Raw genomic sequence first — 17,695 nt, 5'->3', positions numbered from 1 at the left:
ATATTCCTTAATTAACATGAAGACAAGTCAAATTTAACTTCAAATTCAACTTATCAACTCTTTCCCATAATTTCATATAAAAACTCGTTTTCTTAAATCTATTATAACTTCTTCATGTTTTGATTATAAGACAACTTAAGCTTTCCTTAAGCTTAGTTATCATCTAATGATCAAAACCTAACCTTTAATTTAACAAATAATCAACAAATCAGAAAACCCTTACATTTGCCTAGCTTTCACGGTTGGGAGAAGAAGAAAGGAAGAAGAAAGAGTTTTCAGATAACTCTTCCCCCCACCCCCACGTGATTCATTCATATTATTGGGAAAATATCTTTCATGCTAAATGATCATTTTGCCCTTTAATTATTTGGATAATTACTATAAACTTTTAGGAAATATTTCCGAACAAATCATTGAACTATTCAATCATCTTACTTTAATCACCAAATTTTGAAACTTTACAATTTAATCACTAACCCGTATTTTGGGATGTTACAAAAATCCACTCAAATTTATTGTTATATGAATATTCGAGAGACGTCCAAAGAAAACAAAAGATGTGGGCATTGTAAAAACATAGGCCACAATAGGAAAAAATGTACATCTCTTTTATTATCATGTAACTGTTGAGCATCACAATGTAATTGTAGTTTATGAAATCTCATTTTGTGTTTTCATTTTCGTTTACTTTCAATTAATGACATTTGAGCATCAACAAGTAATGAGTTATTCAAGTGAAAATTAAATAAAAATATTACAAACTAAATAGTAAAAAAATTAAAATAATTAAATAAAAACATTATAAAAACAATTAAATAATAACAATTAAATAGAAACATAAAAAGGGCATGCGATACCACACCCATGATTAGAGTAGAAAGAGACATTTGCTGATAACATTTTCTGATAATCAGTTGCCCAACACATTTCTCTATAGAAATGCCAAAACTGATGAGCTCTAATTGAGTCCGTCGGCATTTTCAAGGTAACGTAACCACATACAATGAACTTGGTTACGAGATTTATCGGGCATCAAGATCCCTCCTATGAGTTGTAATATGCAAGCCCGAGCAAATATTTTAGTCTATTATTCGGAATAGTCTTCACTTAAATGTTGAAAATTTGTAGTCAACCATGATAACGATATTCAACCCTCGTTAAAATTAGGTGGGATATCTCCAAGATATTCCTCGCACAAGGAATGCTAATTACCATCCACCACACCAGAAATAACATCCCATCTATCAGAAGCCCCAAATGTATAGAAACATCATCTAGCGTAATAGTGCACTTCCCACACGAAAGATGGAATGTGTGTCTCTAAATCTCTACCTCTCAATCAGTGCAGAAATAAGATTATATTCAAGGTTACAATGCCATTAATATTTCGCTATATAACTAAATTCAACCTCAGCTAAATATGGTCAGACACAACTCGGTATCTCTAACTTAACATTACGAATAAATAGATCTAATATATGATTATTCTCCTAATTAAATAAATAATACATAAATTTAAATATAAACTAATACTAAAAAATAAATAAATAAAACATTCACAATAATTAAAATAACACAATTTAAAATTATTATTGTATTAACAAAATGGCTCGAGATATGATTATCATCTAAACACAACAACCTGCCTTTCGTTTTATAACTGCAAAAAATAATAAGAAAATTAATAAATTAAATAATAATAAAATAATAAATGATTAAATGATTATAATATAATAAAAAATTATAGCTTTTAAAAAGATAGCAAAACTTATCTAAAGCTTGCTACAATAATTGATAAAGAAGAAAATAAAATTTTTTGGTGTGGTTTGATTGTTGTATAAGATGATATTTATAGGATGGGAGGGGAGGGGAGGAGTAGGTGGTGATCAGCGTCTTCTGTCATGTATCAAATTTCTCAAGAAGGCGTAAATTATAATTTGTACTTTTTTACAGTGGCGTCAGCTTAGATAGAACCCTAAAAAGACGTTCTTCATGATCTGTGCCTTCTATCCACGTCTGCAAGGTGCGTATTTTAAAACGTATTTTATTATCACTCTGGCAAAAAGAATGCTAGACAGCTAATATTTAAAGAATCGATTTCTAATAGGTAATTATTGATTGTTTGAGTTATTTTATTATTATTATAAAATTCCCCCCTCGTCCACTCGTTGAAGGAGCTGAATGAATCGTTCCATCAATATTTGTGTTATTGTGTATTGTGAGGGATCTTAGCCGCTGCTGAAACTACTAGACTTCATAATATGATTGCTTTGATAATTCCCCACTCCTAACGTAATTATAAAGGGAAGGATAATTATCGGCCGAGGTTTGTTGCTAAGTTTAATATTTTATGAGCGTTAGTACCGTAAATGAATCGAGTCTAGTTTGAAAACTCTAAAAATAGATTGATTCGGTTTAAACACTTACGAGTCTAAAATTGTTAAACTTGATTTAAACTCAAAATTATAAATTGAAACTTGTAAAAGTTTGAAATAAAAAAAAACATATTAAAACTTAACTCGATTACAACATCAAATTCAAACTCGAAATTAGATCTTAAATGCATGAAAACCTTATACTTTATTTTTTTTTTAAAAATCAACAAATAAATATTAATATTATTAATAATTTGTTTTTTAAAAAAACCTTAATATATTACATTTTCGAGTTGTCCGTGAGCTTTTCGAGTCGAGTATGAAGCAGTTCGTATCGGCTCGTTAAGAATTCGAATCGAGCTCGAGTCGAGTATATTCGAATCGAATATTTATTGAACTTTAACCGAATTGATCTTGAATAACCCCACGATCTATCTTGTCTCATTTACGGTACTAATTAGCGTGCTTGCATTGCGTTGCATGCATATACTAATATTTACGTGCGGTTGATTTAATGATTATTAACGGCTCCTTGAAAAATGAGTGATGCTTGTTTGTGTGATCTGCCTAACAAACAAGTAACATTAATCCATCTTCATCATGCAAAACCAGAAAACATTTAATTATTTGTATGCATTTCATCCAATCGCAATTTGATTATCTTATGTCATCTCAAAGACATAATTTTGCTTAGACAGGCTTAAGTACACACATGAAGACGCCATCTCCATCCATTTTATGGAGACAAAACTGCAATTATTGTGCCTCTCATAATCAATAGGAGTTCCTATATGTGCTTTTTTCATATTTCGCCCAGTAATCGATTGGTGCTTCAAATTTCGATTCATACTAGTTAAGTGCTTAAATTCTAACCTAATTTAATAAGGGTTTTAAAATATTTTTTTAGAAAACAAATCAGACCTATTTATAAATTATTGTCGCAGTACCATTTATTATCCCCAAAATGAAAAGAAGTTCAATTTAAGAGTCATTACAGACTTTGAAAAATCATGCCCTCCTGGGTCACTTCTTTTTCAATAATGGTGGCCACTTTTGTTTTTCAGCGATATCCAATAAATGTTCAATTAACCTTCCTTTCATCCTTTAGATTTGAACTATATTGAAAGAAAATCAACCCAATGTATCAACTTTTTAGGTGTATTATAAAATTGGCCTAATATACTTTTATCTATGTAAATTATACTTTAAATTGATTTTTGATGTTTGAATAAATTTTCATTAAAAATAGATGTTTAATGTTTTCTATAATATTCTATTTTTAGATGTCTATCGTTAAATAATATGTATCATGTTTATGAAAAAAAATTAAGCACATATTTTTAGTAAAAAATTATTTAGACACCAAAAGTCAATTTAAAGTATAATTTAGGTACCTAAAAATATATTAAGCCTATAAATTTCGTAAAACCCACATCTTGCAATATGTATACACATATAGAGCTTAAACGAGTCAGTTGAATTCGAGTATTATTTATCTTGATTCGACTCGAAAAATTTAAAGTTGAGTTGGACTTGATTCAAAAGTTTGTGAGTTTAAAATTGATAAGTTCGACCCGAACTTAAAATAAAAAATTGAAGTTCGACTTGAACTCGAAAAAACTTAAACTCGAAATATTCTTATACTTAGCTCGATTAAAGCTAAACTCGGACTCGAACTCATACCGTAAGTACATGAAAAATCTTATATTGTATATTTTTTATAAAAAAAAGGTTAATATTATTAATAATTTAATTAAAAAAATTAAAAAATAATATATTATTTTTTGAATTATTCGTAAGCTTTTCTAATTAGATATAAATCATAATTAGATATCAAGTAGTAAGTTTTAGCTCTTTAAAAAGTAAGATTAAATCTATTACATTTAAGTGATGATCTAGTCAAATTCGAACAACTCCTAATCTATTTCGTCTCAATTACGACCTATATGCAACACATGACCATTTGATTGTATCTTGACTTTCATGTTAAAACATGTTTATGGTTCTGATTTAAATTATGTCTGTGACTGTTTTTGTTTGAGAGGGATGACTGATTTAATTAAGAGTTGTCATTTGTCCAAATTTTGGTGTCATTAGTCCTAATGAGTGGTCAAACGACGAATCAAAGTTAAAAAGTCTAAGGTGGTCCAACAAAAATATTTTATATTATTGGATAGTGTATATGATTCTACATATATATATTTTTAGCAAAGATGACTAATTAGCATTTAGCATCAGTTTTCGTAGCTTGTCCACACTTGCATTCTCAAGTGCTTGGCTAGTTACGGACATTTTAGTCGCTATCTTCTTTCGGTCGTGACTTTTTGTCCACCATTTTCTGAAAATCGTATTTTATTCTTTTATTAATGTATAGTCTTTAGAGCTCTATAATAATTCTAAGTTTTTTTCCGAGCACAAAAAGACTTTCAATTCATAGAAAAATAGGACGAAAATAAAATAAAATGTGTCTGTTCAGACATGGACCACATGCATTTATCAGATGGTATCCAGAAACCTTAAAAGAGTAAAACTTTCTGTTTGTTTCGCTGGAAAATGACGTTCCAGAATGATAAACCGGGAATCTCTCTAGTCGATATTATTAAAAAAAAATGTGAAGAGTAATGGGGAACAGCAGGCATTGAACTGATCCATACATGCACGAGAACGAGATTAGTGCTCGATTTCCCTACCATTCAACAAACAACACCTCCTTTTCTGCCCAATGCCTGAAAAGCTCGTGGGCTCCATCTCCCCCATGCAATCATCATCTCTTTCACTGTCACTGGCTACTATATTCATATCCCAGAATTAAAACTAATTACTGTTTTGCAGAGTATTGAGGTTCGAGATTAGGGGAAATGATATGCCGTTGCATCATAAGCTTTGTCAATTCTTCAAATGAAAGAAACCAACATGTGTTTTTTCAATGATTATAACTATGAATTTTACTAATCCCCTGTTTTAAGGGTCTAACCATGGGAGTAAAAAAAAAGTACCGAGGAAAAAACCAAGACCTTTGCATCTGTTTCCCAGCGCTCTAAATCCCACTTTAGTCCTTGTTTTCAATCCCACCACCGTCTTTAGCTTCAGCCTGATGCTCAAAGCTGTCTTCTTTGTTGCTTTTCAAACATATCATATTAACCTTCTTTTTCCTTTATTTTCTTTATATGTCACAATAACCAAAGATCTCTGTTATCATTTTCATGCTCTCAACTCCAGTTCCTTCTAATTTCGTCTCTCCACAATGGAAACAATCAAACCCAAACCAGCTTTAAGAAACAGCAACAACAAGAGCATGCTGGCAAGAACTTTCCAGAGATTCATCAACCTTAGAAGCGCTAAGAAAATTGCTTCGAGCAATGGGGTTGGGATCTGCGTTCTCACTGCTTCCCAGCACAAACTCCCACACCGAGCTTCAAGCAATGGGGACTACTCCAAGGCTAAGCAAAAGGCAGTCATGGAAGCGCTGCTCGCCAAGGCTTTCGCCGGTGTTACTTCCATCAAAGCTGCTTACGCTGAGCTGCAAATGGCTCAGCACCCTTACAACAGTGAAGCTATTCAGGCTTCTGACCAAACTGTTGTGGAAGAGCTCCGAGCTCTTTCGGAGCTAAAGGGCAAGTTTTTGAAGAAAGAGCTTGATCTTTCACCTCAAGTTACTTTGATGCTTGCTGAGATTCAAGAACAGCAAAGCTTGATGAGGACTTACGAGATCACCATGAAGAAGCTGCAATCCGATGTTGAAGAGAAAAGTTCTGACGTTTCTCTGCTTCACAAGCGGCTTCAAGATTGCACTGCCTTTAACAAGTCCTTGGAGAGGAAATTAGACGCGAGCTCTCCTTTGTCGATGTTTGATGATATGCAGTTTACGAAGTTGAACCCGGGTCATTTTGTGCAAGTTTTACACTTCTCTTTGAGATCTGCACGGGGTTTTGTGAAGATGATGGTCAAGGAAATGGAGTCGGCAAAATGGGATCTCGGAGCAGCTGCAGAAACCATTGAACCTGGAGCTGTTTTGGCGAAAGAAAGCCATAGGTGCTTTGCATTCGAATCTTTCGTGTGTAAGACAATGTTAGAAGGCTTCAACTCCCATGATTTTGGGCTCTCAATAGATTCTCCCACAAAAAGACTCGACCCCGAGCAGTATTTCAACGCATTCAAGAACATGAAATCTGCTCACCCAAAATCGTTTTTAGTTCAAAACCCAAACTCTTGTTTTGCTAAATTCATCAGAACCAAGTATCTCAACCTTGTCCATGCCAAAATGGAGTGTTCATTTTTTGGGAACTTGAACCAAAGGAAGCTAGTAACCTCTGGTGGGTTCCCGGATACAGCATTTTTCACAGCTTTTGCAGAGATGGCTAGGCGTTTTTGGCTCTTGCATTGCTTGGGATTCTCAATGCATCAACAAGTTTCCATTTTTCAGGTGAAAAAAGATTGCGGCTTCTCTGAGGTTTACATGGAAAACGTGAGTGATGAATCACTCTTATCGGGTGAAATCAACGGTGCAAATGCTGATGTTAGAGTCGGTTTCACGGTTGTTCCAGGGTTCAAAATTGGTGCTATTGTGATTCAAAGTCAAGTTTATTTGTCCCCGGTGATCACTCCGCCGGTCAGCCGTTAGTTTTTCTATCTCTTTTGGATATTTAATGTTCATGGACAAATCGATCATTGGATAATTTTCCGTCTTCTGCATTAATAGATGGAACATGTTAAAAGCTAAGCCATCCACGCTCGTTTTGGTTACACGCGCCGTCAAAGTGAAGGAGCGGAGTGCCATTTTCAATTGAGAAAATAACTTCAGTGATCAAAAATCCTAGATAATATACGATTTTGATCAATTTCTTTTGGATTTACGAAAATGACCAACAAAATCGCAATGCGATCTCAACTATCACAAATTCACGTTGTATTTCGCGTTACGATAATTGAAAATCGCGTTGCGATAGTTGAAAATCGCAACGCGATTTTCTATTTCGCGTTGCGATAGTTGAAAATCGCAACGCGATTTTCCATTTCGTGTTGCGATAGTCTACAGTTGTCGTTGCGATTTTTCAAATTCGTTGCGAAAATCCGTTGTGATAGTTAAAAAAAAGATTGTTTCTTAATAATTTTCTCTAAAAAGATAGTATCCGCACGGACGTGTCGAAGACACGTATTACCACAACCACGATCCCGACCCGAGACGGACGGTGGCGGCGGCGACGCGCAAGAGTCTCCCTTATTCTCTATCACTCAACAAGAAAGTGGGAAAGCCAAACCTTAAATACCATTCCCAATAGTGTTTCCAATACTATGTGAGATTGAGCATTACCAACACTTGTTTCCAATACAATGTGATTATTCAGGAAACAATTAACAATCATGCACCTTAAAATAACTGAATTAGCAACCAATTACATTAATATTATACGATTAAATATGTTAGAATTAAAAGTCAATCTACAATCAATCGCGATTATTACAATTTTAAGCAAAACATTCAAAAATAATATCACTATTTAAGGCTCAATCCCACATAGTATTGAGAACAAGTGTTGGTAATGCTCAAATCCCACATAGTATTGGAAACACTATTAGGAATAGTATTTAATGCTTAGCTTTCTCACTTCCTTGTTGAGTGATAGAGAACAAGGAGGACTCTCGCGCGCCGCCGTCCGTCTCGTCTCGTCTCAGGTCGTGGTCGTAGGATTTGTCAAAATCGTATATTATCTGGGATTTTTGGTCGCTGAAATTATTTTCTCTTTTCAATTTAGGGTTGATGGGTTTAGGTGTAGTTTCCACTTTAGAAGTGCAGTTGTCCCCCATGTTATGGGAAGGACAGCGGAGCGTGAGGTTGCGCGTCAGTTCTTGTCCGTGGGTTGATAGTGGGTGGTAGCAGCAGCAAGTGTATGAACTTATACCCAAAGGAGCAAGAGGAGGTGCAGTTTAGGTTATGGGGGAGAGCAGTTTTTTTTTCCTTCTAAATTTTAGTTTAATGATAGAGAAAGAAGAAAACGTGTAAAGAAGGGGAAAAGGTTGTATTACTCCATATTATATAAGAGTAGGAAGTGTAATATGCCCAAAAAATCCAAGACAAGAAGAGCAAGTTGCAGTGGATAAATATTTTCAGCTCGACTGTAGTGCATGAACAGTCGATATGTTTCTAATTTTGCATAATATTCCTAATATTGGGAAATGACAGTTTACCCTAGGAAATGTCATTTGGTCCATAACGCTCCTGATTTCAGGCAAGAAAACTTCACAATCACATGAATCATTGTTGTTTCTTCAAATGAGCATTTTCTAATGCCAATAGTGTGGAGTAGATGATGGAATGCTAAGACATTATTATTGTTTACGGTGAGGGTGGGTATACGGAGGCCGTATTTGCAAAATCCGAGCAAAGGGTTCACGGGTGAGTTTTTAGCCTGATGTAACGCTCGTGTTCCGTGCAACCAGACAGTCCCTTAATTAAATGCCAGTTAGTTTTCTGGATTTTGACAGACATCATCTTATGTTTACTATTTAAACTTGCTTTGCAGGGAAAGGACAAGTTCAAAATTGACTACTTCCCCTTCTGCTCGCCTAGGATCCTAGGGACTTGAAAAATACTACAACAGTAGTGCTACATCAAAGATGAAAACAAAGAAATGATCCGACGTTTTTAGGTTTTGATGCCAGATTACTCAAAAAATGTAGTAGGCCAATGTGATTACTGATTACTTCTAGTCTGGTTGTAAACAAGTATAATTACTTAAACAAGACATCTTATATGTGACCTAGCTGCAAAGTTGTTTCCTTGTCCCAGGATTCAGAATTCACATCCATCCCTTACTTTTGTATAATTACATTTGAAAGCAGAAAAAAAAAAGAACATTCCACTCCAAGAAACAAAGGTGGAAAAATGGACATTTGAAGTTTTTCACTCGACTGGATGACTTTTTCAACCAGCTGAGACCAGCCACCATCAGCAACAGGAGTTTGGTCCTATAATGATACTATCTGGCTGTACTGCACAAACGAAAAGCTTGGTAACCTTTCTCATGGTTCATCTTATCCATGAATTAGACAGCAGCAGCATTGTCCTCCTCAACCGTTCCCTTTCAAAGTTCATGTGTGAAGAAAGTTGCTCATATCTATGACTCAAATGGCCAAATAACCAGACACATGGCCCTGGAATGTCATTTTCAGCAGAAAATTATATCTACCTTCTTCATCATGGGTCTTCTTCCCAACCGACTGAAAGAATAACAGGCACAAAATTATATACAAAGCCATGGAGGATATTTCAAAGGGAGCCTTCTGGTCTGGTATCTAGGGAGGGTTCAGGATCTGAAACTTCTGCAAGAGATTCGAGCATGTTTACAACCTCAGCTGGGTCATCCAAATAATACTTGGCTTTGCTAGGTTTCTGACCAACTGTGCAAGCAAAAACGGATGTATTAGAGAAGAGGACACCACATGAAATCGCACTACTGATGATCTCAAACATATCCTCATCAGATCTGTCGTCCCCAATGCAGAGAACAAATTCAGCCTGCTTTCCACTCTCAGCCATGCTCGTGAAGATCTTGTCGGCAGCCACACCTTTACTCACTGCCTAAAAGCAATAGTAAATGTTGATTCAACATCATGTATTCATCCAATCACAAAACCAAAGTCATTATATAACAAAATAACCAATTCAAAAACCGACGTTTACATGTTTCATTTCTATTTTATGATTTTCTTAACCTTACTGCACAAAAGTATTTCCTCTTATTCTAAAATACTGCCTTAGTAAAACCTGAAGTACGAAACTTACATCCCAATATAGGACTGAGGCAAAGTAATCTACTATTACATTTACCATATAAAACATGCTGAATTGAATACCAAAAATACGTAGATACCTGTGGTTTCACTTCGACAATAAACTGACCACTTTTCACAGTAACAGGTTCATTGGCCAATACACTCTCAAGATGGTCCAACATCTCCTTGGCCTGGCTAGATCCAAAACCAGTGTCTGCATCACAATGTTGCCAGACCAAAGCACTCTCCTTGGTTTCAATAGTGGAGCCATCGGTGGCCTCTGTATACAGTTTCATTACAGGTTCAGCAATCTCCTTCCACTCAAATTCACTATTCTGCCCACAAACTTCCCAAACATCATTAGCAGACCACCTGAAATATTAACAACTCCATAAATACACCTACTAAAGAAACGCTAAGACGAAAAAATATGCGTAGCAAAAGAAAAAAATCGCACCTCATGAAATAACCATGTTCGGCAGCAATTCCAAGTTTTTTACACGGAGAAAACCACGTGGCTAAACTGTCTCTTCCTCTTCCACTTACAACAAAGGCAGTATTCTTGACATCACCACAGAGGGTGTTTATGATGGAGATTACCTCTGCACTTGGAGTCTTGTCATGTGATGTTTGAGGCATTACTGTTCCATCATAATCCAATAGTATAGCCCTGTTCTTGGACCTCAGATACACAGATACAATGTGATCAATAGACAACTTTCTGAAGTTAGGATCAAGAGCTACAACTCTGAATCCAAAGCTCAAACCAATTCCCCAACAGCGTCTTCTGAAATGGTCTTTACATGTCCTTTCCATATCTTGGAAGAAGCTTCGAGACCAGAATGCAACATCATGTAAGCTAACGTACCTATAATGCTTCTCGTGGCGAAGCTGTTTCTCAGCATCAGCCATAGAGATAGCCTCATTCATTGCCTCAGCAGCGGATTCAATATTCCAAGGATTTACCCGAATTGCACCACTGAGTGAAGGAGAGCAACCGATGAACTCTGATACAACTAACATGCTCTTCTTGCTCCCACTAGATTCTAAGGAAGCCTCTGAATCAGATACTCCCTGCCGACACACAATGTACTCATAAGGAGTAAGATTCATCCCATCCCTCACAGCTGTAACCACAACACACTCAGCGACACTGCAGTAAGCAACCATTTCACTCAGGGATACAGGCCTATCAATGAAGACGATTGGTTCATAACCAGGTTGACCAAAAGCCTCGTTGATTCTTTTGCAGCTTTCCTGTATTTCGGCCTGTATCTCCTCAAGATCTTTCCCTCTTCCCCTAGCAGGGTTTGCAATCTGTACCAGAGCTGCTCTCCCCTGCCACTTAGGGTGCTGTTTCAGCATCTGCTCCATTGCCAACAGCTTCAAGTTGACACCTTTAAAGACATCCATATCATCAACTCCAAGCAACACGGTCTAACTGTTGTTTAAGCTCTCCTACTTTCCACTCCTTATCCGCAAGTCTCAATACAGACCCAAACTGTTCCATGTGGATTCCAACAGGCATGATCTTTATCCCAATTGTCCTTCCATTGTACTCTAGCCCAATGTAACCCCTCTTTGACTGATACTCTAAACCTAACATTCAACAAGACAAAAAATGCCGAGCATAATTAAAAGTATGAAAACCAATTAGGTCTGAATTCAAGAGTGCCTTTAGGATCTCTTCCCTCACAGGTAAAGTCCTATATATCTCAGATGAAGGGAATGGACTATGAAGAAAAAACCCCATTCTCAGTCTATTAAACCTTCTCCTCAAGAACGTAGGCAGCACCATCAAATGATAGTCATGGATCCAAACATAATCATCTTCAGGGTTTATAACTTCAATAACCCTTTGAGAGAAAATCTTGTTTGCAGCAACATATGCCTCCCACAAAGACCTATCAAACCTGCCTCCATGGTTTGTTGAAAATGGAAGCATATAATGGAAAAGTGGCCACAAATGCTGTTTACAGAAACCGTCATAGAACTTGGTCAAAATGTTTGGTGGAATAAATGCAGGGACGCAGTTAAACCTATCCAACAAAAGCTGTGACACATCATCTTGTTCTTTGGGATCAACATCAACCTTCAAAGAACCAACATACAAAACCTCCATTTCTTCAGGCAAACCATCTTTTAATTGTAGTAACAACGAATCATCGTCTCAACTAAAACTCCACCCTTTATCATCTGGTCTACGCTTAGCTTTAACTGGTAGTTGATTGGCTACGATAATAATTCTGTCCTGAATAACCGAAGACTGCACATCTGAGGCCACACTGTTAGCTTGGTCATCGTCAAGCTCTGATATAACCCCAGCAACGGTCATTACTCGAGGCAGCAGCTTCTTTTCACGAGGTTGACCCAATACGGGGAAATTACCAGATACTAGATCTAAAAGATTGGTATACGACCTTGACATCATCTTTAACCTCCTTCTTTAGTTATTACCCTCAACAAGAATCAATAAAAAAGGCCCCAAAACTATAAACGAGACCCCTCAAGAATTTTGCTTCTCTTCCAAAATTTCTCTTTTAGTTTGGCATAATCTGCATTAGGCATTACATGAAACAAAGTAAACCCATAAACGAATTAGATCCCAATTTTTCAAAAAAGAAAAGAAAACACTACGTGTTATTATATAAAAGAATATTATATCGGAATTTAATCTATAGGAAACCCAGATGACTATAAGATAGTGGGGGCAAAAAAGATAAGGAAGGAAACGCTGAAACCAACCTTTGAAAGCACAAAGCTTGTGTTTTTAATGGAACCCTTTATAGGCGTTTTTCCAAAAATAAATTATCGGTGATCAGTATATTTATTGATTTAACATCGATTAGATTATATTTATTGATCTAACACCTTTTGCAGTAAGACCTTTATAATTATATATAGCGCGGGCAAGTACCGCACCTTGTATAATTGTTACAACTTTTCTCGGCTATAAATACCCTTCTCCCCTGGGTTAAGTCCCTCACATCTCCTCACATCTCTCATCTCAACTTATAAATTAATACAATAATTCCGTCAACGAGACAATAATTCTGATAATTTTCTCATATTTTATTCAGAAGTTTGTGCGATTTTTCGTTATAAGGTAATTTTGTGATAATTTTTTTTATTATATTTATTGTTTATTATAATTATTTAAAAAATATTATACTAATTGTTGTCAATTAATTTTTGTATTTGTAAAATTAGAAAGCGGGAATATACTTCGAAATAGTTTTGCGGTACATGTAATAATATAAAATTATATTATTTAAATTATTTACGTTTATGTGTAAAAAATTTATTTTGTTATATTTTTGTTCATATATTATTTATTTAATCAGCATTGTTTCAGTTGTTTTTTTTTTTGCAGATATAATATTGCCGCACTTTTAAACTCAAATAATGGCGCGACTTTCAGCTATTGTTTATTATAATGGTGAAATTTGAGAAGATAAAACCGGCGTTTTTGTATCTAATGAGCGTGTTAAAATATCATTGAAGAGAAACATAACTCTTAAGGAGCTGATAACGAAGATTTCGAGGAAGATTAATGTTGGAAGTAGTAGAAGAATGTTATCGTTGCAGTACAGATTTCCAACATCATTGTTGTTATTAACTTATACAGCGTTCGAACTTTTGAACAATGATGATGTTGAAATGATGGTTGAAGCTCAAAGTAATTATTCATACGCTGATATTGAGATGTATGCAAATTTTATTAAAGTGCGTGTCGTTCGGGGTCAATCATTAAGCTCCCACTATGGGCTGGCTGAACAAGTTGATCAAGTTGATAGCCCGACGACAGTAATGTGTAATGATTTTAATGCCATAATGGGGAGACATTCATCTGCAACTCTTTAAGATATGTGACGAGGTGGGTCGACGAATAATCCGTATGGCAACATCGCGTCCAGTTCAAGAGGAAGGCATTCATCTGCAAATCCGTTTGACCTTAATATGGAGATGCCATCGACGCAACCATCTGTGCAGTTTCCATTTGACATGATGGCTTCAAGCTTCAGGGGGAGGCATTCAACTACGAGCTTTTTCGATCTGAATGTCAATATGTCTTCCAATTCAAGGGGAAGGCGTGCAAGTAGTAGGTTCTTCGACCTAAATGTGGAGAGCATGGAGGAACCATCATCTCCACCAGAAGAACGCTTCGTGAGCCTGGTGCGGATGGTGCTGAGACTGGACTATTCATTCACCCAGAATCACCGCAATTCAACTCCGATGATGATGCTGATGTGGATGAAGTTCCAGCAAATGTGACACAAACTGACCCTCCATCACACATGTATGAAGCTGATTATGGTGCAATGTATGGGTCAGAATTTGCGGATATGTCTCATCTCGGTGACTATGGATATTACCCATCAATAAATAATGGTGAGTTATATTTAGGCATAGAGTTTTCAAGCAAAGAAGAATCGATGATGGCTATAAAAAATTACAATATCCGTAATTATGTTCAATCGAGAGTCGATCGCTCCACGACAGAAAAATATGTATGCTACTGTGCCCGACGCGAAAACAGATGTAATTGGATGGTTCGTGTATCGAAAAAGAAGAGTAAAAACAACAGATGAGAACTAACAATATACAACGATCCTCATACATGTTGTGCTGGAGGGGTCAACCAAGATCATCCAAACTTGGACTCTGAAGTGATATGCCAAGTCATCATGCCCATGGTAAAAGTAAGCTCTCATATAGCTGTTGTTGTGTTGATTTCAGCTATACAATCGCAGTATGGGTACACTGTCTCCTATAAAAAAGCTTGGTTAGTAAAACAAAATGCCATTGTCAAACTTCATGGCGAATGTGATGCATTTTACAACGAACTTCCAGGCTGGTTTAGGCTGGTGCAGAGGTTGAATCCTGGGACAATTGTGGACTTCGAAACCTCCTATGCATACCATAATGATTGAGTTCTCCGCGATCGATGTCAATTCTATCGGGTTTTTTGGACTTACCCACAGTATGTTAATGTTGTCAAATATTGTAAGCATGTGGTCCAGATCGACGGGACTTTCTTGTATGGAAAATACAAGCAAGTTTTATTATTGACAGTTGTCCAAGATGACAATCGCAACATTCTTCCAGTTGCTTTTGCTATTGTCGAAGGAGAAGATACAAATTCTTAGGCTTTTTTCCTCCGAAATTTACGTGCACGTGTTATAACGAAGGAAAACATCTGTGTCATTTCAGATTGCGGAGCTGGGATCAAAGCAACAATGGAGTCTTTGGGTCCAATGTGGCAACCACCCTTTGTCCAACATAGGTATTGTCTCCGACACATTGTTGCAAACTACCATGGAAGGTACAAGAAGAATGATGAGCGTCAATTAATTGTGTGCATTGGTAAGTGAAACTGATGTAGTTTGTTTTCTTTCTATCGTTTTAATTTTGCAAAGAAAGCAAGTTAGTAAGTTATACATTTTTTGATCAGGTTACGAACTACTTCCTCGAACGTTTGAATCAATGCTTCAAGATTTGCGGGCGAAAAACGAGGAAGGATACGATTACATCAGCCTCATCGATAAAGAAATGTGGACGAACGCATATGATGATGGATATCGATATAGACACATGACGACCAACTTGGCAGAGGCAATCAATTCAACTTTAAAGGGTGCACGTCACTTACCAGTAGCGACTTTGGTAAAGACTACATATTTTCGTTTGGGGGCGCTTTTTGCGAAGCTCAGGGGACAAGATCAAAACTGGATACAAGGAGGTCATGTCTATCACCCTAGATTAGTTGCAGATCTACAGAAAAAAAATTCTGCGTCAAATGGAATGTCTATAACAAGCTTCTCTAGAAGGCATGAAATGTTTCGTGTCACAGAGTTGTCGCGACCTCTTCAAGGGATTGAAGTTATGTCGTTAAGAGTAAATCTAAGGGACAAAACGTGCGACTGCGGGTTTTTTCAAGCTCTTAAGTATCCATGCTCTCATGTGATAGCAGCTTGCTCGCATACACGTCAAGACTATAACCATTTTGTGGATCTCGTATACCTATTATCTAAAGTTTCTAAGGTATACGAATTTGAGTTTTCCCCATAGGTAATGACAAAGACCCTAATGAGGTTCAAGATTGACTTCCGATTGTACCAAATCCGAGTTTATTGAGGGAGCGTGGTCGTCCAAAATCAATCGAATTCATTACGATATGGATATTCGAGAAAGATCTAGACAAGACAGAAGATGTGGGCATTATAGAAACCCAGGACACACTAGAAAAACATGTCCACTTCTGTTGCCATCAAGTAACAATTGATGAGGAAATTATGTATTTGTTTATCAAATAATAACTCATATACTTTAATTTGCATTTACTTCAACATAATATCATTCGATAATCGCTGATGAAGATTAAAAAAACGATACAATAATATGAGATTGGACGTTTGCGTTATATGTGATTATAATAAAAGAGATAATAAGTGACAAACTTAAGAAAGTTATCGAACAATTTGGTATTTCAAAATAATTTTAAATACAACAAACCTACAATAAGTATTAAATGGTAAATGATAACCAAATTACAATAACTGATATTAAATGGTAATAAACAAAATTAACTGAAATACATTAAAAAAAGTCCAATAAATTTAACAAAATAAAGTAAGTATTAAATGAGAAATAATAAAAATTACAATTAAAAAGTCCAATAAACTAAATACAACTATAATAAAAAACAAAATCTATCGATACATGCGACGCGAATGTGTTCCGCAGGGTGGTGGTTGTCGGTCTCGAGGAGGATTTCTTCGTATCATTGGTTGTGACTCCTCGCTCTCATCATCATCACCATCATCGTCGCCGTCGTCCTGTGTAGGTACATTAGGTTGATGAGGAGCTGATGACGATGAAGAACCTCCATAGAATAAAGACCATGGAGGTGTATGACTGATTATCCCACCGGCCTACGAAAACTGGGAAAACTCATAAAACCCAGACATCGCTGAGTGTGAAAACTGTACAGGAGGTGTCTGTGTTGCGGCCATGGGTGATGAGGCTGAACCCGCCAAATATACAGCATATGAACCCCAAGTCGAATATGCAAACATAGACCCATAATAGCCTCCAGGATGGGTCATATGTGACGGTGGCGGTGATGGGGTCATAAAAGCAGGAGAAGGCGGTGGCATATGGTAATAGAAAGACGGTGGCGACATCATATATGGCTACGGTATGTAAGTCGTTGGATACGATGGCTACTGTGAAGGTCCTGCTGGTGCAACTGAGGATGAACCGGAAGCACCTACTCTCCGTCCATGAGTTGGGGGACGATGGTGTTGTGTGTGTGAACGTATATGTCGACGTCGTGGAAAGGTATGCCCTCGTACATCCTCAGGAAGCAGAAACGGTTTCCCGTTACTGTTGAACCACTCTTAATAACTGTCAGCAACCATGAAGAGGTTAAGTAAAATGGGCTCTCTATGGGGAAAGCGTCGATGTCGATCCTCCCACAACACGACTCACGCATGATGCCTCACCAGCCAATCTGTATCTGTCTTGTCGCGTCTATCTGTGCT

General features: G+C 36.6%; 1 protein-coding gene and 1 pseudogene across 1 annotated transcript; one reads left to right on the top strand and one right to left on the bottom strand.

Moving 5' to 3' along the window:
- Positions 1–5,381: 5,381 nt before the first annotated feature.
- LOC120131699 (protein GRAVITROPIC IN THE LIGHT 1-like) lies at positions 5,382–7,019 on the top strand. The gene has a single exon (XM_039148631.1). It carries the CDS (start codon positions 5,620–5,622, stop codon positions 6,994–6,996), a length of 1,377 nt encoding a protein of 458 aa, XP_039004562.1. The 5' UTR covers positions 5,382–5,619; the 3' UTR covers positions 6,997–7,019.
- Positions 7,020–9,529: 2,510 nt separating this feature from the next.
- Positions 9,530–12,933, bottom strand: LOC120131704 (annotated as a pseudogene).
- Between the last annotated feature and the right edge of the window lie 4,762 nt (positions 12,934–17,695).

The sequence above is a fragment of the Hibiscus syriacus genome, unplaced genomic scaffold (genome assembly GCF_006381635.1).
Source record: "Hibiscus syriacus cultivar Baekdansim isolate YM2019G1 unplaced genomic scaffold, ASM638163v2 tig00110556_pilon, whole genome shotgun sequence".
Lineage (NCBI taxonomy): Eukaryota > Viridiplantae > Streptophyta > Magnoliopsida > Malvales > Malvaceae > Hibiscus > Hibiscus syriacus.
This window is presented reverse-complemented; position numbering and strand designations above follow the sequence as displayed.

Coding starts and splice junctions, on each gene's coding strand:
- LOC120131699 (XM_039148631.1), top strand. CDS start 5,620: ATGGAAACAATCAAACCCAAACCAGCTTTAAGAAACAGCAACAACAAG.